The sequence below is a fragment of the Canis lupus genome, chromosome 9 (genome assembly GCF_003254725.2).
Source record: "Canis lupus dingo isolate Sandy chromosome 9, ASM325472v2, whole genome shotgun sequence".
Taxonomy (NCBI): Eukaryota; Metazoa; Chordata; class Mammalia; order Carnivora; family Canidae; genus Canis; species Canis lupus.
The window spans coordinates 62050050-62071277 of NC_064251.1; the positions used below are offsets into that span (position 1 = coordinate 62050050).

Here is a 21228-nt window from a genome sequence, read left to right on the forward strand (position 1 = left end):
GGCAGCATTTTCTCCCCTCCTAATACTACCGATGTCCATGCCATGTGGCCTTCTGTTGAGGGTGACAAAGCGGTGTGTGGACTGTCCTTCCCCACCTCTGGGCACCAACCTTCCTGCCTCAATGAAGTACCAACCACCTGTCAACACAGCCCCAGCTCCTGGCACCATGCCAGCTGATGACTGGTCAACGTAGCGAGGTCTCCTTCCTTCAAAATAAATACGCACGGGACTTCGGTCATGTTAATTAACCCATAGGTCTCCATTTTCTCATCTGTAAAATGCGGATGACACCACCTCTGACATGCAGTGAGCCCTATGATCTGCCTTGGTTCTGGCTCTGCTGGGACACTCTGCCCCTCCCCATGCCAGCAGCACTTCTCTGGACGCTCCTGGCTTCTTCCCGGGCACACAGATATTTCCAAGATGCCTCTTACTCAGCCCGGTATGCAGGGCCTGCCCCGCCCTCCCTCTATGTGGGCTCTTGGAAAGCCTCTCTGCCATCTGCCCCCAGAGGACTGTCGCCACTCCACCAACCACTCCCAATAGCAGGACGGAGCGTACTGCCATTTTAAGTGGGCACCCCAAGCCCCCGTTTGAGGGGAGACGGACACATCTGGAAGCAAACACAGGCACCCTAGCTTCCAGCCCTAGTGTTCATCTCCATCCCTGCTGTCTAATTCCAGCCACAATTTGGGACGGAGGGGCTCTGTGGTCTTAGGGACACAAGAGTCAAAGATGAGAACAGGTACTGGGCCAAAGGAGCAAAGATCTCAAGCTGGCGTCTCCTAGAACTCAGCTTCTTCACCTAGCAAATGGGCTGCCCCTACCTCCTGCCAGAGTCTGCTGGAGGTTCCTTCTGCTTATGAACCTCATTATGCCCCCCATTCCTGGTCTGAGTTAATCCTGTGCCCCAGTATATAGCTACTAAGTACCTCCAATATCCCAACACTGAGCCTGGGGGACTTTGGGGCCCTGGCCCCCTATTCCTCCCAAAGCCTGGTATCTGGCCATTTCAGTGGAACTGAAGAGCTCTGCTTCCCAGACTACACCTACCAGGAGACAGGCAGCCATTCAACAGCAGCAAAATAGCAGGAGACGGTGGCCGCCAGTGACCCATGGGTTCCCAGGCCACCAACAAAGGCAGGAACTCAAGATGTCAAAGAAAAGTGGGGTGTAGTTGCTGAGCTGCTCCTGCTTCTAGCGACCGTGCATCAGAGCCATCTGTGGCTCTACTGTGCCGCCTCATGACACCCCACGCCTGGGAAGTATATGAGGCAGGCAATGGATCCACTAAATGGCTTCTGACGCTCATGCAAACCCAGCTACCTGACTAGAGTTCAGGAAACTGAAGCTCGAGACCTCAAGGGGTTTCCTGAGGCCAGACAGCATGCCAGACTTCAAGAGCTCACCAGCCTCCCCCCGACCCCACTCCCAGCTGACTCTAGGATAAGCTAGCCCAATCTGTCATTTGCCACCTGGCCCATGGGATCCCAACCAATAATGCCATACACTTGTACACTTCTAAATATAGCATCCAAGGTGTGTCCCCAACCCAGCAAAACTGGGCTGCCCACCAATGCTTGGAATGCTCCCAGCAGGTAAGTCCACTTTATCCAGTAATCCTGGCTCAAAGACCCCCATCTCCACGACCTGTGTCCCTGCAAAACTGACAACTCCCTCAGGGCTTAACCCTTACACCCCACCTCCTTATACACTGGGAAGTGGAGGCATGGAGAGGCCCAGCAGCTCGCCCAACGTCACAGTTCCCAGGTACCAGGGCGCAAGGCTGGAGGCCGGATATTTGGGCTCCAGCTCCAAACTGTCTTCACTGCTTGTCAAAGCCTTAGGCTTTCACTAAAACTACAGAACTCATGTGATCACACGTACCAAGTTTCAAGGAACTTACAGAAATTCTGGGTGGCCAGAACTGTACATTGAGCCCTGCCCTTGTCACCTCCTGTAGGACCCGGGGTAGATCGTTTCCCCTGAATGGAAAATGGTGAAAAGGACACCTCGTTGGTAGGAGTCAGATCCACCACTAGTCCCCCTGGAAACGGTAGTGAGGGTAGCTGAGACTGAGGCACACACAGACCTGTAACAAGCCAGACACGGTGCTTGGCACTTCATAGCACTGGCTCATTTGTTCCCACAGCCCCTCCACCAGACAGTTTGTTAACAAGCCGGATCCCTGTCTTTACTGGAGACAAAGGTACTTCGTGGCAGCAAAGACTGCCACATCGCAGCGACCTGGCTCCTAACAATGGTTTCAGATACGTGAGCTGGAGTAGAACGCATGCACTCCAGGCCCAGAGCAGCCTTCCTGGCCTTCCACCAGCCCCAGCCTGCAGGCCCACGGATCGGGGAACAGACAGGAGGAGGGAGCAGAAAGGAGCCCTGCTGAGTGGCTGGGGAGCCAGGGTGGAAATGACACGGCCCCCAAATCCCAGCTCGGCCCCACCCAGCCCAGCCCAGCCCAGGGTTGGGCCACTCAGAGCAAAGGCCAAGATCCTCAGCCCAGAAAACTTTTCAGCCATTCCTAACATTTTCCGGTTGTCAAAGGATAAGGCCATCATCGCTTGGCTGTGGAAAGGAGCACGGGACTGGATTTTATCGCTCTAAACACGAAAGCCAGCAGCAGCACTTCTGTTTTTTGCTTTTTGGTGGGGTAACCTAACTGTTTCCACATTGTGGGAGGGCAGCAGACGTCTGCAGAGACACCATCCCTGGCAAACGACGGAGTCCCTCCCGAGACCGATACCTGTGACGACCCCTCTCCACCAGTCTGCTCCCACGCATCTCACGGGAGTCTCTTTGGGTCCAGGAGGCTGGTCGGGGGTCCAGGGACTGGCGGTTGCCCACATTCCAACCCCTGCTCAGGCAGATCAGAACAGTCAGGAAACTCACCGTCGCCCAGGGCAGCCACCAGGATCACCAGGCCGGAGAGATGGAGGGGCCGGGCCAGCCACCGGTCTGCCCACCGTCTCCCCACCGGGCCTGGCCAGTCCAACTACGCTCTGGTCCTAGACATACTACCCCGGCCCTGTCCGCTGGGACTAATCACTGCTGGTTAAACAAAGGCTAAGTTCCAACTCTCTGTAATGTGCTTTTAAAGGGCCGGTGCCCCACTTGGAGCTGCAGGGGACTTAAAGGCACAGATTCCCTTTTTCAGTACAGGAAACAAGATAGCAAAACTCAAAAAACTTCCCAAAGTCAAGGTCAGAATGGAGGGCTTAGGCTTCTCAGGAAGATCTAAACAAAATGTATGACACTAAAAATCCAAAACTCACCTGAAGAACCCCCCAAAAACCCCCAAATGGGACTACGTCTGCAGAACGAAGAGCAGGCACAGCACCCATTGTTAGGCACTATGTGCCAGACACAGCGCTTAGCGCTTCACAGCACTGCCCCGTGATTCCTCACAACCCTCCACAGACACACATCCCTAAACCCCAACTCATCGAAGAGGAGGCCACAGCAAAGCTGGGGAGCTCAGTCCAAGCCACGTTTCTGGCTCCCACCTGCTCCCCCTCCCCCTGCCCCAGGCCCACTTTCTCCCCCAACCGTGAGCCTCAGGCCCCACCTGTTCCACACCCACTAGCATCTTTCCTTCATGGGGCAAGATAGGGGGTAGATGGGGACTCACTTGTTGCAGGTGCCCAACCACTGGGCTTCCAGTCTGGGCCTCAATACCCTATGAGGTAGGTCCCTTCTACTTTTTCCCTTCTTACAGATGGAAACACTGGAAATCACGCCTGGACACAGCACAGCAAGAGACAGACAAAAGCTAGGTAAGGATGCGATAGAGGGAAAAGAGAGAGGAGGAGTAAAGGAGGGAGAAGAAGCGGGTCGGCAGCTCCGTAGGAGTGGCATACTTGACACCCAGACCCTCATCCCTTTTTGGAAAGGCTGTATGGCCAGAGGAGGGGACAGGTAAGGAGAGCTGTCCTTCCAAACCCAGGGCTCACGCAGGCCAGCTGAGGCCCTTCCACCATCCGCGAAAATGGAGGCGGCAGGGCTGCAGGGCTGCAGGCTCTCCAGAGGCCCCTAGGCTCCAAGGATGGGCAGGGCCTCCCTAATTGCTAGAACAGGAGTGAGCAGGGGTGAGGAAAGGAGAGACCTGACTCCCTGGGCCTTGGTACCTGGTCTAACAAGCCCTCCAAGAGAGGTAAGCCATTTCCTGGCATCTGGAGCGGCTGGCTGGCCATCCTCCACGAGAACAGCCAAGGCCAGGCACGGTCCTCGGGCCTAACTCTGGGAGGGCCAGGTCCTTTGAGGTCGGCCCATTCTGTTTCTGATTCTAGCGATCCTGGCAATTAAATAAGTTTGAAGCTGGGTAGGTTGCTGGTTAAGACAGACAGGGGAGTTCAAATCTGAGCCGTGTCGCTTGCAACCTGGATGTTCGTGGACAAGTCATCTCTCTGTAAAATGGGTAATAATAGTACTTAACCTCACATGGGGGTTGCTAGGAGGAATTGAGTTACAGAACAAAGCCCAGCTCAGAGTGAGCAGGCAGCCACGTTAGCTAAATTGAAGGAGGCTGCCCCCAGGATATGTTGGGAGACACAAAGTGGGAAACCAGCTTCCTAGGTAGTGACCCTGGGCAAGTCACTTCTTTCTCAGGTCCTCAGATTCCTCCTATAAAAAGGAGGGAGAGGGGTCCAACTGGAACCCTCAGTGACTACCACACACCACCACTCAACAGCTCTTCCCAGATGCTTGCCCTCACCCGGAAGCATCCAGGCCAAAAAGACCTACACCCACCCCACCATCACCTCCTCACCCACAGGGTTAGTCAGTAAAGGTGGCCTCACTGAGGGGTCTGCAGGCTGGTGCGTGATTCTGGTGGTTATTAGGCAACTGTAACCTCTGAGTAAGACATTTCACTTTCCTGAGCCTCAGGTTCTTCAGGTATAAAATGAGGAAATATTCTACCCCCTGCAGAGAACAGATGTGAAAACACTGGTTAACCAGCTGCAGAGGAAGCATTTAACCAAACCACTCAGGAGCCCAAAGACACAAATATCTGAGTGTCATTCGTTCAACAGATACCGACGACCCACCTGAGAACCATTAGAACTTTGGTTGTCCCCAACTCTACACTGTCCACCCCTCAAGGCGAACACATTAAATTCCCCAAACAGCCAACCAAGCTTTGGGGGAAGTTCAAGGTTCTGGCCACCAAAATACCCTGAAAAAGACCTTAAAATTCTCTGGATGCCAAACACACAAAGGAACATTCCAGAGCAAAGCTATCAGTGTAAATGAAGTCTAGCTGTGCTCTGGGAAAGGTCGAAAGAACCTCCAAGTAAACCTAGCTCCACAATGCTCTTCTCTAGGGGCTTTGGACTCAGAAAGAGATGAAGTAGGTAGATGGGGAAAAACAGGGTCGGGTGGTCCCACAAACTAGATAAAGTGAGCCACTATGGGGCAGTTGGTGAGCTCTGCAGAGAGCCCCTTCAGCCTGCTGCATCAGCCATCAGGATCCTGCATAGAGGATTCAGACAGGTTTGCAGGGTCGAAACCAGCAGGCAAGACACGGGTGAACCCAACAAAGAGAGACAGTCTGAGCCCCCACCTGGTCTTCCCCTGCTTCCCAGATTGGCTGGTTCTTCCTGCCCTTCCCTGACACCACTGCCTCCTCCTCTTCCATCCAACACACCTGTCTTGATCCCAGTGGTTCTTCCCATGGTCCCCGAGGGCCTTCATGGGACCAAAGCCAACCAGTTTCCATCCTCTCCTTACAGACAGAGGACAGCCCACACCCTTCCTGAAACTCAGGCCACCAGACCCTCTGGTGTTCCTACTCCACACCTGCCACCACCCAAGGCTCTCCCACTCCTTTTCCTAGGGGGTGGAGCGGCAGTGGTTGGAGCTGCTCAGGCTCTGACTTGGGGGGGGGGGGGGGGGCACTCCCGTTCAGAAGAACACCTTGCTTTGGTGATTTCACCTGCTCCTTTGTTTCCATTTACTCTAGTGTGCTCCTCCCCTCCTCTGAGCTCCAGACTCACACAGCCACATGCTGGGCTGACATCTTCTCTCGGACGCCTCATGGAAAGAACCTCAAGCCCGAAATGTCTAAAGTGGAGACTCGGGAGCCAGGAACTCTTCTTTCCCTGGCCTTCAGAACCCAACCCATCAGCAAATCCTACGGCTACCACCTCTCAAGTCTCCCTTGCCCACCTCAGCCCGCAGCCTCACCCCACCCCTACCAGGGAGCCAGAGGGACAGATTTAGAAACGCAAATTGTCTTACTTAACGCTGGGGCTAGAAACTCTTCCAGTACTCCCTACGGTACTCCTAATAAATTCACACTCCTCCTTAAGAAGTAGGCAGGTATCTACCTTCTGACCTCAACCACCAAACCCAACCCCCCACCTGCAGCCTCTGCTCTCCCGCCTCAGGGACTTTGTACTCGGCTAACTCAGTGGGAGTTCTCATCCCACCTCTGTCCAGGACAGGCCAGCGTCTGGAGCTCAGTTCAGTTATTCCTAATGGATGGATGGCCTTGGCTGTCACAGGTCCTGCCCATTACTCTCCCCTGAGACGCTTGTTTCTTTCATAGTGTTTTGCTCACTCAGCCAGCAAATATTTATGTAGTGTAAACTATGAGCCACGCACTATTTCAGGCACTAGGAATCTGGGTGCCAAACAGAGCAGACAAACATCCCTGACTTACATTTCAGGAGGGCAACTTCACCTAGTCTGAAATCACTTTGTTTTCCCGCTTATTTATGATCATCTCTCTCCTGACGGAAGGTAAGTTCCGCAAGGCCATGGCTGTGTCTTCTGTGGCTGCATCCTAAGGGAGGCTCCAGCATGGTGTTCGAGATCAGGAAGTATTTACGAAATGAAGAACAAGGCAGCAAAAGAACCAAACCCAGAAAGCCCAAGAAGTCAAGAGTCAAGTCTTCATTATCTCCTAGGGCATGTGCCCCTCACAGCCCTCAGAGTCTCCAGATTCTGTAACCCAGTCCCCACCCTTCTGAGACCAGACCAGATGCACAAGTGGTAGCTTCGGTGAACTGCTGGAAAACAGTGGGATGCCTACAGGCCTACTGGCCAGGGAAGGCTTGTTGAAAAGATGAGATCTGAACGAGGCCAAACCCCACCCCTAGCCCCAAATCTAGGGAGAGGAAGGAAAACGTATTTGCGTTTTAGGGCTCTGGTGTTCTTTGCACTAGTAGGGAAAAAGAAAAAAAAAAAAAAAAAAACCTTACTCCATTAGAAACCCTTTACTTTTTATCAATGTCTGGATCAATAAAAGTTTTAGGAATAATGCTTCTCTCCTGCAATACTAACCACCAGAGAGATAGGCTAAGATTATTAAATGTGCCTCCAAGAGGCTTGCCCTTTTGCTCACTTGCCCTGGGAGCCCCAGGCTAAGGGAACAGCAGACTGGGGTCCTCAATGGCTCCTCATTGGCAGCATGGGGTCAAGGCCCACTTCTCACAGCCCACCCCGCCACCCCTGCCAGTTCCCTGGGCCTAGATCACCTTCCAGGCCTCCCACAGCCTTGCCTGCTTTGGCCTTCTTGGGTCTCTCTCCACCCTGCCATGGAGACTTCAGGCTCCCTCTAAAGAGCACCTGATTACCAGAAAAGAGGAGTCAGCTCAGCAACCCTAGCACCACCTTCACTCCTCCCAAGCCTCTGAGGGCGTCTCCCGTCCAGTCCCCGTGGGCCCAAAAGAGGAAGAGTCACTGTTGCAGACCACCTCAGCACACCAAGGAGGCCCTGGATGGAGGGGGCGGGCGGGGGACGGGGTTGTCCCAGGCTTGGGCCTCCTGGGAGAAATAGCCCCACCCCCTCCAGCCAGATCCACGCCCACCCACCAGGGAGGAAGTTTCCTGTGCCCCTTCCTCCCACGGAGCCCCCCCACAGACCTTGGCAGTGGAAGCGCAGGCCTCTCAAATGACCCTGGTCTGGGCACTAGGTGCCTGGGAGCCAGATCCGGTTTTCCAAGATGGCCAGGTCTCCATAGAGTGGGTGCTCTTGCCCAGCCCAGAATCTTGCCAAGGTTGTCACCAAGGAGTCCGAGGCCACAGAGGCCCATTCCCGAGAACGGTGTCCAGCTAGGTACCTCTCCCAGTCAGATCAGGGGACCTCTCGGCTCGGGCCAGCATCTAAGATGTATGTCCAGACGGGCTTCCCCTTTCCGCAAAGCACATGCTGAATCTTTCTTCCAAGTTGAAATTTCAAAAACGACTTGAAAAAATCCAGCGGTGACAACATCTAGAGGTTTCCAGGTCCTCCGGGGAATAAGTGGAAAATTACAGTCTTCCACACAGGTAACCACATAGCACAACCTCCAGGTATGAGAAGTCTAGAAAAACTCCTGAACACCAACAGTTGCTTCCTGCCACAGGCAAGTGTTCCTCCCAAAGCACCTGGGCAGGGTACACACCTGGGGCCAAGCTCTGGGTCCAGGAAGCTGTTAGAACCACAACAGGAGAGGTCCGTTGCAGGCTCCTCCTATGAAGCACTGACTCCGCCCTGGGTCATATCCCGTCCAGGTCCCGCCTCTGGGCCTTTGCACTTGCCATTCCCTGCGTGGCCCTGGCTCCAGGCAAGGCTGGTTTAGTCTCATTCCAGTCTCCTATCAAGTCTATCAAATGACCTGGGAGAGGCTGTCCCTGGCCGCTCCAGCTAAAGGAGTAACTTCCACCCCAAACTCCAAGTTACCGCCTGGCTTCCTTCTCCTTGTAGCCCTGGTATGAAGTCATCCTGTTCGCCACCGTCCCACCACCTTGTCCCACCCTAAGAAAGTCAGGTCTGTGAGACCAAGGCCGGGCCACCTCGGACCAATGCCTGGCGCAGAGCCCGCGGCGGCACACGTGCTGAATGACTGGGTTCTAGCACCTTCCTGGGGGTCTGTGGCAGGCCGGAGCTGGGGACCGGGCGGGGGGCAGTCCTCTCCGCCCCGCCCCGCTCCCCAGGCCGGAAGCCGCTGGCCCAGGAGCCGCCCACCGGGGCCCTCATCCCGGCCTTCCCGCCCTTCCCGCCCTTCCCGGCCTTCCCGCCCTTCCCGGCCTGCAGCGGGGCGGAGCGAGGCAGCTGCCGGCGGCCGCAAGGCTCTTCGGTGCCGCCGGGAGGCCACGCCCGGCCCGACTCGGAGCGGCCTCCCGGAGCTGCCCCACGCCCCCGCCACCTCGCACTTCCATTCAAACATTTTTAAAGTGTGAACAAAGGCGGAGGTGCAGGCAAAGCCGCAGAGCCGGGGATTTGCTCACCCAAGTGACGGGTGCAGAAGGGACCTGAGCCGAGGGGAAGCAGGGCTCCCGGGCAGCAGTTCTGGGTTCAAGTTCCCTCTCCCACCCGGTTCCTCCCCAGTAGGAAAGAACCCACATCCTGAGTGGGGCCAGCAGGACAGGGGCAGGATTTACTGCCTGGAGGGAGGAGACACTGGGGTGAGCAAGGTCAGCTGCCCAGGGGTGTGCAGACTACAGGGGCCGACAGACCTGGCCTGACCCACCGGCACTCCGAGAAATGCAAACCCCTCTGGGAAGGGCACACCTTCAACCCCACATTTTTGTCTGGAGTCCCCCCTTCTCCATTCCATTTGAGATGGCTACATATTGAGTCTCTACCACACACCTCCTTCTCTTACAGGGTTAATCCAGCTGAGGCCCAGCACCCAGAAGCCTCCACTGAGTTGGCTGCTGCACAGCTTTCTGATACAATGAGATAATGACATCCAATCCCACCACGTAAATATGGATGGAGACACTGGTAGGAGAATAGAGCCCTTGCCTGGGGCCCTACCAACGCCATGGCCTCTATATCGAGGCATCACCAGCCCCAGTTCAGTTCACCCTTGTTTCAGCCTGCTGCAGTCCCTCAGGAAACAGCTGAGCTCCTATTAAGTGCCAGACTGTCTGGCACCTACTATGTGCAGGCAGGCGGGCAGCCCTCTGGCTGGGGCCCTAAAGGCTGGTGAAGAGGTCTGACTGTGCCCCACAGCAACCCTCAAACTGGGAACTCTAACTCACTCCATCCCCTGCTGTGTCCTCACTTGGGCTCAGATCCATTTAGGCACCAGTGATCCTGACCCCGGGCCAACAAGGCCTGCGGGCACACCCCCTACCCCCCTACATCTGCATCTGCCCACACCCACACAGCCCAGAGGGCACCTAGCCCAAGACTCCATCTGAGTCTATCCAACTTCTTAGCGAAATTTTCAAAACAGGGGAGAGGTGAGGCTGTAGGCAGAGAGAGAGGCCTTAGGGCAGAAGCCCCTTTGGCTCCCAGAGGAGCCAAGGCTACAGGAAGGAGGGGCAGGGAACATTTCTCAAGCACCTGGACCAGGGTGCAGGCCCCATGCAGATCTCCTACTTGAGCTTAGTCTAGCAACAAACAGGCAAGGCCAGATACTGTGACCACTTTACAGATGAAGAAATCAAGTCCAGAGAAGCTGGTCACTTGATTTGTACAGGTTGACCCAGCTTCATCTGAAAGTAGATATACCTCACCCCGGGCGACCATTTGCACCTGCCACCCATCCCGTCCTCTCAGTCTCCCTCTCCAATTCTAACACCCCTTTCTCCTGGGGGCATTCCCAGATGTCCCTCAGGCAGGAAGCCACCCCACTAGACGGTCCACCCAGTTCTGGTATTTTGTTACAACAAAGTAGGCCCCTATGACAGGGGCTTCTCAGTATGATAGCTGCCACAAGAAGGTGGTCAGAAGCTAAAAAGAAACAAGCTTCTTAATGCATGTAACTGTCCAATCACTCTGTTGTACACCTGAAACCAGTATTATACTGTATACCAACAATAGTTCAGTTAAAAAGAATAAAATAAAAATAAGAAACAGGCCTGTATTTGGGGTCAGAACATGCACATCCCAAGTCAGGCTCCCATACATACCACCTGCTTAATCCTGAATAAGTGACCTCCTCCATATCCTTCCAGCCTTAGCTCGGAGGACCGTGTAATCTCTGAGGAGCACACAGAGCCCCGGCCAGAGATAGCTGGGGGAATCCCAGAGGCTGCCAGGATACAGTCACTCCTGCCTGGTTCCAGCCCCTCCGGGGCCCCAGGCCTCCCGGAGCATCAGGCCCCACCTACCCACTGCACCTACCCACCTGCACACAGCAGCCAGCCACAGGCTCTCCTTTTCCACTCTGCAGTAGGCCTGCCCTGCCCTCCCTCCGGGCCACATCTTTGCTCCCAAGGATCTCCTCCCCTTCTGCCCCTATTCCCCATTCTCATTCAACTTTCTAGACCCAGCTCGACTGCCCCCACCTCAGGGAAGCCTTTCCTGGTGTCCCCAGGCACAGGAAGTACAAAATCTCCCCCTCCCTCTTCCTGAATTCCCGGCCTGCCTCATCAGGCCCTCCTTGGGATCTATTCATCTCTGGTTCCTCAGGTCCTGGGACTCAGATGTGCGACGAACATGTACAACCTGCAGGCCAGTCTTTTCCCAAAAGCTCAGAGCCCAGATGTGGCATCATCTTTCAGATACAAAGATGTCACACCAACTGGGCTAAGCTCTCTGGAGAACTCTGGAACCATCTTCCTTCAAGGAACTTTTCATTTCCTGGTGTGCAAGAGCCAGCCCCGAGATTGTCAAGGAACATTCCTTTCGGGACAGATATGCTCACAACCCAGGAGGGAGGGCGTTTCTTGTGCCCACAACTCTCTTCTTCCTAGAGGCTGTGCAGAGGACAAAGGCCCTTTCTGACCTGCCCAAAACCGCCTCCACTGGAGGACAGAGGTAGTCACAGGACTGGAGACAGATGCCCTGCAGGAAAGTCGGCCCCAGGGACTGGCTGTTCACGGACAAGAGCTTCTCAAGAGACAACTGCCGTATTTTGCTGAAGGTGAGAAACAAACTTGGTATTAGACTGAGGGCCAACTCTGGATAGTGGGTTCAATGCACTCCAGCTGTTAATTTACATGAGCACATCTATGCGTATGTGGTTTTATCATCACCAACAGACAACAAATGTGTTCTGGCACCTGCTACGTGCCAGGCCCAGTGCTAGGCATTTTACATATATTATCTCGATTAGTCCTCCAGCAAGTCATAAGCTGTGGGTATCCACAGCTACATTTTACTAAAATGAAGCGGAAGCTCAGAGACATTGGAAAAGCTGCCCAAGGTCACACAGTTTGTTAGCGGTGGGAGCTGGGATTCCAGGCCCCTCAATCTGGCCCCAGCCAGCCTTTCTGGTGTAAGCTGCCAGTGCTCACCATTCCAGAGCCTCTGTTCTCTGTCCCTGTCTCAGTGCTCCCTTCTTGCCGGTCTTGTGATTGGGGGGGGGGGGGGCAGAGAGGGGTGTTAATGTATACAACAGCCTCTCTCCTCTCCACCTGCTCAGGTATCCCCCCAGCTCACATTCCCTCTGACCTCCCATCAGGCCAGCCAGGCTCCACCCCCTTGGCCATCTCCTCCCCCATCACCAGCCTGTTCGTATCACCATCATCTGCCAGACCCCCAACCAGTGCCTTGTGGTAATGACTTCAGCTGGCAGAGAATCCTGGAACCTTTTCCCCACAGTGATGTTGATGCATGTTCGCTCAAAAAAAATGCAATGTTTCCATCAAAGCATGGAGGGGAGGAGGGGTAAATTCCTACCCATGTGATGCCTCCTCGGAAAAAAGAGTAAATTTACTCTCAAACTTGCAATGAGACACGGTCAGCATTTCTTTCTTGATTGTCATGGTGCTGGGCAACATGTGGTATGGTGTTCCAGGGACTGAATGCTACCAAGGGACCAGGGGGAGGGATGGCTAGTTTAGGAGGCTGTGGCTGCTAGACCCCTATCGTGCAGTATGCTAGGGTCAGCTGGTGGTCAGGCTCCCTCATCTCTAAGCCTGGCCCACAAAGTCCCAAGTTTCATTCACTGTGCTCCCACCAGTCTAGCTTCTGTGTGTCTGACTAGGTCTCCTGCTACCCAGTCCCAAGTCCCAAGTCCCATCCCACAAGAGTGGGGCCCTGCCCTCATAGCCATCACCACAGCATGTTTACACCGGGCCCAATGCCCCGCTTCACAGACATGTCCTCCGATTTTACAAAGTCCCTAAAAGGTCAAGGAATTCGAACCTCCTTGAACTGTCCCCTTACCTACCCCCACACCCCTGGGACCAGCAACAACATCGTGGGAGCGGATTGGAGGAATCCAGGTTCCAACACTGCCAAAAGAAGAGTCCCAATGCCAGGCCCTGTGACCTGAGTGCCTTCCTGGAGGTCAGCGGTGACTGGCCAGGTCCTCATTCATCTCATCCCCACCACTGGGCAGCTGGAGGTACTGCTCTGTGAGGCCAGAGCAGCCCGAGCTTGCCCCTGCAGCACAGAAGATGAAGACAAGGGGAGACCCACAGGCCACACCAGACCACACCCTTTCCACACTTCTCCACGTAAGGAAACAGCAACTCTGCAACAAGATGGCACTCTGGGCCCCCCTCCAGGATTCCCCAGAGCCCCAATCCTAGATATTACTAGCTTCAACAGGGTGGAACAGAAGCATCTGATGTGATTTCTTCCAAATGATGTGATTTCTTCCAAGAGTCTGCTGTAGGTGTCTAAGCACAGAGCTGCCAGCGGCTGACATTACTAGCCTCTTTCCTGGAGACGTGTCACAGGGAGACATCACCGTCCCATTTTACAGACAAGGAAATAGGCCCACCAGTCCAACATTGCACAGCTACAAAGGGTGTGACGTCTGCGTACCGGTAAGTGAACAAGACCCACAATCTCTGCCCTCAGGAAAGTGGCAGACCAGCGCATGGAGGACACATACGAACATCAGTGCCAGACAAAAGCAGACCTAGCTGCAGGCCCAGGAGAACGTGAGAGAGTATCCAGTGCAGACCCTAGCCCAACAGGGGAACTATAATGACTAAGAAACATCTCCATTTCAGATGCAAGGAATCAGGAACAGTTTCACAGAGGAGGGCATCCCAACCCATCTACTTTCTGAGATCTGGGTCCCCTACCGTGTCTGTGCCTTGCACACAGCACAAGGGAACGAGTGTGGACGTGTGGGTTAACTGTCCACACAGCATGTCACGTTTCCAATACAACAGCCCCCAGAGGTGTGTCAAGTACTCGTGCCTCATTTACAGATGAAGAGATGGGAGTGCCCAGCAGTCAAGCTCTCTGCTCCAAGTCACACAGCTAGTAAGATCCCAGTTCTATCTCATTCCAAGGCCTGCCTCTCCAAAAAGCACCTAATGTCTCTGGACCTTAGGTTCCTTGTCTGTAGAAACCCCAGTGTCAGAAGCACCTCTACTGCAGATGAGGGCTGGACACAAAATGCCCCATACCTACAGCCTGGGTCCAGGAGGTGGTGACCACATACTCCAGACCCTGCTCCCGTAGCCAGCTTCGGTGAACACGCACAGGGTGTTCCTCTCTTCCCAAGCCAAGAATGCTAAGGAATGGCCACTCATACTGAGTTATAATTGGTGAGCCTGGCGGCACGGAGCCCAGCAACACACCCGGTGGGCAATGCTGTTACAGGGGAAATAGCTGAGCACAGCAAATATAGCCGTTGACCCAATTCAGTTCCGTCTGTCTTCGAGAAAATAATTGAGTTTAAATGAATAGGTTTCCCACGTCCCCTCCAGCCTCGGGGAGGGTATAAAGGGAGAGGGGGAGACAGGAACAGCTCCTCAGGCTCACTGTTGGTTATTTTTGAGTCATTAGGTCAGTGAAGGGTTTCCTTCTTTCCATGGTGGCCAGGGGGGCTCAGACACATTTGGGGGGCAATGAGGATAAAGTTTAAGTCCTGGCCTCACCAATACCAACTTTGCAGCAGGATCCAGCAGTCCCCTTGGGCCCCAGGCTCATGGTCTATGAAATGGGAACATTACTCACCCCCCACCCCACCCCCACCCCAGCCCAACATGCTCAGGGCCATTGGGAAACGCTAAGGCACACTAAGCAAACCTGAAGGCCTTCCAGGAGTAAAGGAGTCTGGGATGAACTGCAGTGGTCAGTTCTTTGCCCTACAGGAAATTAGGCCCAATGCTGCCATATCTGTTTGTTTAGGAAAAGCCAGAAATCCAGATTTTTCAGGTGAATTTTTTATGGGTGTTTAAGTATTGGTAACTGATTTTTTTTTTTTTTTAGTTTTTTTTTTTGTAACTGATTTCTTAAAAAACACTAAAAAATACCTCTGTACCTTCTCAGACCCAATGAAACCTGCCTGTGGGCTACGTGTGGCCATAAGCCACCTGCAGGCAACATCCAAGTTAATGACAACAAATGTACAGCAATTTATGATGTGCTTGGTGTCCTCCCACCTGTTTATTGCCTTATAATTTTCTTTGGCTGTGAGGCCAAGCCCAGTACTGCTTGAGTGAGAGGCAAGAGATACCATCCTCTCCAGGCAGGACTCAAGACCCCAGGGAAGGGCAGAGAGGGGTGGGAAGGTGGGTAAGTGAGCTGAGACTGGTTTCATCCCAGAAATTAGGGGCTCCGGTTGCACCTCTTGTACTGCCCTCAATCCCCTGTTAGGGTCTCAGCTTCCTCTGCAGCCAAAATGGAGTTTGAAGACCCAATAAGAAAGGGAAAGCTTCAAGAGAAAAAGTGAGCACATGTGTCAAGTCTCCCCAGAGAAGCAGACAGAACACAAACAGGGTGGAAAGAGCAGGAGTTAGCAAGACCTTGGGTCATGCCCTCCGCTCTTGGTTGTGTGATCCCAGGAAAATTACCTAACCTCTAAGTACCTCAGTCTAATCCCGTGCACAGAGGGTAGGAATCTTCGGGACATAAAGCTTATTGTGGAAGACGGGCCGAGATGATGATTGTCAAATGGCTGGTAAGATGTCTGGCACATAGCAAGGAATCAAACATGATAGGTGTTATCACTATTGTTATCTTTAGTGAAAAGCACACCAGAAATTTTGACTGAGTGATTATAATAATGTAGCACAACCAGGCAAACTTGTTGTTAACAGATGAGGCCACCTATAATTAGCACAATCATTACGTATGCAAATAGAATGGCTTAGATGCTGGAAAAGGGTGTTCTTTGAAGTGTTTACATAACCCCTCTCCTCTGCCTGCCCGCTCTCCCTAAATCTTGTTTACACTATTAATTTCATTAGCAAACATTTTCATCATAGAGCAAGACAGAATTCCAAACTAGTATATATTCAAGCCAAGGTTTTAAGCCATTTGAACCCCTGACCACCTGATCCGGGACACTCCCTGGAGGAGAACTGTTTGTGGGAGCCCACCCCAGGGCTCCTCAGTCAGCCCCAGTCCTCAGCTGTGGGGTGGGGGTGGGGAGCGCCAGTTACTGCCTCCCCAGGGAAGCAGCACTCCGCTGGGCAGAGCTCCGTTAAAGAACATGCAGAGCCAGGAAGAGGAGAGGGGGTGTCGGCGGCGTGTACTTGGTGAGGAGCAGGTGCTGCGTGTACGGAGGAGAGGTATTCAGCAGCTTTAATATGACCCGTCAGTGAGTTCCTATGAGCCAGGGCATATGGTACCCGGTATACCATAATACCTATTTACATCTGGAAAAAAACAAGTCTCAAAGACATTCAAGGAAGGATTTTGTCCAAAAACATATAAATGTTTATATTTAAACACTGGCTGGCTCAGGTGGTTAAGCATCTGCCTTGGGCTCAGGTCACGATCCCAGGGTCCTGGGATCAAGCCCCACATCAGGCTCCCTGCTCAGAGGGGAGTCTGCTTCTCCCTCTGCCCATCCCCCCACCACCCTGTCACTCTCTCAAATAAATAAATAAAATCTTAAAAAAAAAAAAACACACCAAAAAACCCCACAAAAACATATAAATGGTAAGCTGCAGAACTGGATTCAACTTGGACTGGTCTACTACTTTTGGAGTTTGCTCTTCTAGCTTTGCGCTCACAAAGTGCACTTTAGCACAGGCTTCTACCTGGAGAGGACAGAGTGAGTTAATAGTCCAAAACTGACCCCAGAGCCTTTGAGCTGGGAGGGATCATCCGAAACTGACCTGGGTTTTGAGCTGAAGATACTGAGCTTCAGAAAGGTGTTGTAATTTGCTGAGGGTCCACAGGCAGAAAGCAGAAGAACCCAGGGCCTAGGGTCTCCTGCCCCAGCTGTGGGGCTTTTGCATTCAACCTTTGAACACAAGACAATTCAACAATCTTCTTAATACGTCTTCAATCTTCACAGCTGCGTCAGTATCTTGACCACCCCTGTATCTTCTGCGCCCCACACAGACGTAAGCGGTCAAAAGAGGCTCAGGAAGTGTTGGCTGGTTTGCCAAACAGTTTTCTTACCAAAAAAAGACAGTGATGACCAGCTGGAACAGTGAAGGCGAGCAAAGGAAGGTGGGTAGTGGCTCAGGGGCAAGGGCAAGAGCAGACCGTTCTCTGTGGGGAATAAGAAGGAGCAGGAGCACCTGGCCACCCTCAGCTTGGAAAAGGCTCCTTTCAAAGCATTTCTTGATGATGCCTCTGCTTCCTGGGCAGCCATTGAGCTTTCAGTACTGGGGAAATGCGGAGAAGTCTTAAGGGGTGTGTCAGCCCCCTGCTGGCTCCAGCCACCATTCATCCTTTCCTTACTCCTTCCTTGGCCCCAGAAACTGAGGCTGGGACAGACGTGTCTGAGGTCAGTGGCAGTGGAGACTGGGACCCAGACTTCTTTGCTCCTTCAACCAGACTCTCACCACTCTTCCTTACTTCGGGCCCTGGGAAGCCTAAGGGAGCCTTGACAAGGACGAAGAGATTAATTGCTTTCCTTCCCCCTTGCCCCTGCCCCCTCGGCTACCTCCGCCACAGCCAAAGCAAACTGGGCCCCTCCCTCCTCCAGTGTGGATGCTCTGCTAGGCTCCTCCCCCCTTTAAAAGCGAATAGTCCTCACAAAGATCCTGGGAGAAGCAGGTACAATCCTTGTCCCCATTAACAGATACGGACCCTGCAGCTCAGACAGGGCAAGCAGCCTGCCCAAGGCCACAGAACAGGGAGTTGGGATGGAGGAGATTCAATGTCAGCGCACTGCTCCGAGGTGTGGCCAGGGAACCCCAGGTGGGGAGTTGGTGGGGGCATGAGTGTTCTGGCACCACATCCCGCCAGGGCTCTTGAGGGCCCCCCTGTGCCTCCAGGCTAAACTGTAAATAAACCTAGGGTAAAAGTGTGCTTTCTGGGACTGCGGTTCTGAGGCCTTCCACATCTGCCCAAGTCCAGCCAAAAGATTTTTCAGGGCATCACCCTAAATCCCAACATCCCACCATCTCCAGTTCCCAGTCCACCAGCATTCCAGGGCTGGGGACTGGAGTTCCAGGCAGTGTGGGGGAGCGCAGGAGAGAAGAACTCCTACCCAGGAGGATGAAGGGGAACTTCAACAACTGCCAGCTTCCCCCCCCCCACTCCTCTCAGACGGCCTCCCACACCCACCCTCACACAGAGCCAGGGAGCGGCTTCGAAAATCACAGATCCAGTGGTGCTGGGTGGCTCGGTCAGTTAAGGGTCTGCCTTCTGCTCAGGTTATGTTCCTGGGACTCCAGGATCCAGTCAGGCACCACATAGGGTTCGCTGCTCAGCGGGGAGTCTGTCCCTCTACAACCCCCGCCCCCACCAGCTTGTGATCTCTCTCTCAAATAAATAAATAAAATCTTGAATAAATCACAGATCTGACCAAGCCCCATCCCCTCTGAAAATCCTTCCAGCTACAGGATCAAGTCCAAACTTTGCCTGCTTTCCCGCCATCTTCCATGCAATCCCCTGGCACTGCCCAGCCCAACACACAGCTGTGGTGGCTCAGGACTCCCAGACAACAGACCCACCAGCTAGCCCGTCCCCTACCCTCCACACAGAGATCTTCTACCAGCCTTCACTTTCCTCCGTGGCCTAAACAACTCTGTGGAGCCTTCCCTGAGCTCCAGTGGGGTCCCCACTCCCTTACCTGTCCCACACGGTCCCTCTAATGCAGGATCTGCCTACTCCAACCAGGAAGAGTCCTTGAGGGCAGAGACTGGGTGTGACTGCCCCTGCCCCCAACACAGCGCGTGTGCTGGCTGGCTGGAATGCGCTGCGCCGGGCTCCCCAAGGTCAACAAGGCCAGATCCGAGGGTGACTATTAGAAGGGCAGTCTCCTGGAGGCAGGCCTGACCAGGTAAGCCCCTGACCCAGGTCAGGTTGGGGCCTGCCAACTGCCTCTCATAACCCGGCTCATCAGGGGAATATGGATGGTGCCAGGCCCATCTTTCCATGGATGCCTGACAATGGTTGTATCAAGAATCACAGGAGATGAAGTCATTGCTCCCAGAAATAGGCTGATTGAGAAGACGTGACAACAACGCAAACAGCAAGGCTGGAGTCTCTCTCGCCCTGGGAAGCTGGGCCAGGCCTGAGCTCCTCTGGGAAACAAATCATGCCAGGAACCGGAGCCAGCACGAGGAGGCTCTGGGAGCCGCGGTGCCCTGGAGCTGCCCTCTTCAGGGACCACATTGCAGAGGCTCCCTGTACTGAGCCTCAGTGAGCGCCTGGCCTGCCCCCCCGCCCCCCCTCAAGCCTCCTCCCACCAGTTTTCCTCACTCCCTCCTGTGCCCCACCCCTCCTCTCTTCTCAGGGTACAATCCCACCCACAGTTATCAGAACTCCCCATTTTCACCCTCTCCTGGAGGGCAGGCCTGCCCAGATTCCTGGGACATGGAGCTTCTGCCGGCTAAGAGTGGGGGCCACAGACATCTGGTCCGATCTTGGCTCTGTCATGTTTCAAGTGGGGACCATGAACTCATTGGTCCCCCTCTCTGAGCTTACCCTCCACCCTCCTGTCTGTAAAAGCACACGGCAATGTGCCTACCCCATGGGGTAAGAGTACATGAAACACACTGATGTGTTCATTCACCAACCTTGTGGCAGGCCCTATTCTAGGGGCTGGGGACACATCAGGGAACGAGACATCAACTTCCTGCCCTCCCATGGGGCTTAGAGTCTAGTGTGAGAGAAGTACACAAGAATCTGCACGATAATATCCGGGGAACTCAAGTACTAGGAAGAAACACAGACTAGGGTCCAGGCCAGAAGGAGAGAGGGAGGCTGCCTGACACACGGCTGAATGAAGTGAGGGAGCAGGTCACAGACACCTGGGCAGAGCAACCATGGGGGGCAGAGCCACCAAGGAAACAACAGAGGCAGAGATCCTGGGCTGGGGCAGTTGAGCTGCAGGGGACAGGGATAGGTGGAGGGAGTAAACGAAAAGACAGGCAGGAGCTGCCCATGCACGGACCACAGGAAGGAGCCTGGAGTCCAGTCTAAAGGGATAGGTCACATGGGGGTCAGGGGGGCAGCACTGAAGGGGAACAGATTTGGGAGTGGAGACTAGCCCACTCTTCTTGTCCCTATCCTCATCACCATCAACACTCCCCCACCCTGACACCAGTGCAAAGCCAGAAAGGCCATCACCAGGCAGACCTCTGCAACCCAGCTTCACAGATGACCAAGCACCCAGTGCCCTGCTCGCCATCTGCAGAGCAGGCAGGGCCAGCACCTGGCCCAGACTGGGCCCTCCAGCCTAAGCAGAGGGGCCTTCTCCATGTGACCCACCCTTCCCCCACCCAGGGGCCCAGCCCCCAGCCCGCTCTGCATCCCAGTCCACACAGGGCCTCCCTGGGGGAAACAGGACACTCCACACAAAACAACAGCAACAGCATTCACGCCTCATAGATCTTCCAGTCCTTTCCTATCCAGTCTCTCACTTGTTGAGAGGGAGGTACTTCGAGCCCCAGCAGATGAGGGACTATGGTTTAGAAAAGCTCTTTTGAATCTTAGGTGATTCCACCAACTCCAGAAGCTTCTCTGAGCCCAGGCAAACACAGCTGTCCCCCAGCCCCAAACAGTCCCTTAGGGCCAGGCTCCCACAGTTCTGCCTGGTGGCCCATCTGGGGCCAGTTAGAGTCTCACTAAGATTGCACACATCTCTTCCACCCCTGGCTGGGGGCTCCTCCAGGGCAGGCAGGGACTGCCTCCTGTCCCTAGGGCTGGGCACAGGTGAGCAAAACCAGAAATGACTCAGCCCCAAGGGTCCCCGGGGTAGTTCTGGCTGCAGAAGCCCTGTGACAGCCATGCAGCCTGTCTCCTGCTGTCCCCCCACCCTTAACAGCCTGAGTTTGGACCCCCACCATGGTGTCACTGGGGAGAGGTGAGAGGTGAAAGCCGCCTCCCAGAGCTGTAGGGCTGGAGGGTGCTGGAGGGTGTGAAAGCGGTGGGGGGAGCCTGTGTTCTGGGCCAGAACAGTCAGCTTTCTCCTCCTCCCCTCTCTACAGGCCAAGGAGGAAGGATTATGC

The 21228-nt window shown here is 54.2% G+C and overlaps 1 protein-coding gene across 10 annotated transcripts in view; it reads right to left on the bottom strand.

Moving 5' to 3' along the window:
• The window catches only part of LOC112677149 (DAB2 interacting protein), a 189572-nt gene that overhangs the window by 37182 nt on the left and 131162 nt on the right, over positions 1-21228 (bottom strand). Inside the window, exon 1 of one of the 10 annotated variants that reach the window (XM_049114506.1) lies at positions 18846-19180. The exons of 7 other annotated variants lie outside the window; for them this stretch is intronic. Coding sequence is in view for 1 of the 3 variants with exons in the window: in XM_025475015.3 (XP_025330800.1) it covers positions 7882-8051 (170 nt within the window). In the remaining 2 variants the exon portion in view is untranslated. Of the gene's footprint in view, positions 1-2904; positions 3062-7881; positions 8911-18845; positions 19181-21228 lie in introns of those variants that run through there. 2 more of the 10 variants (XM_025475015.3, XM_025475019.3) reach the window with 2 other exon arrangements.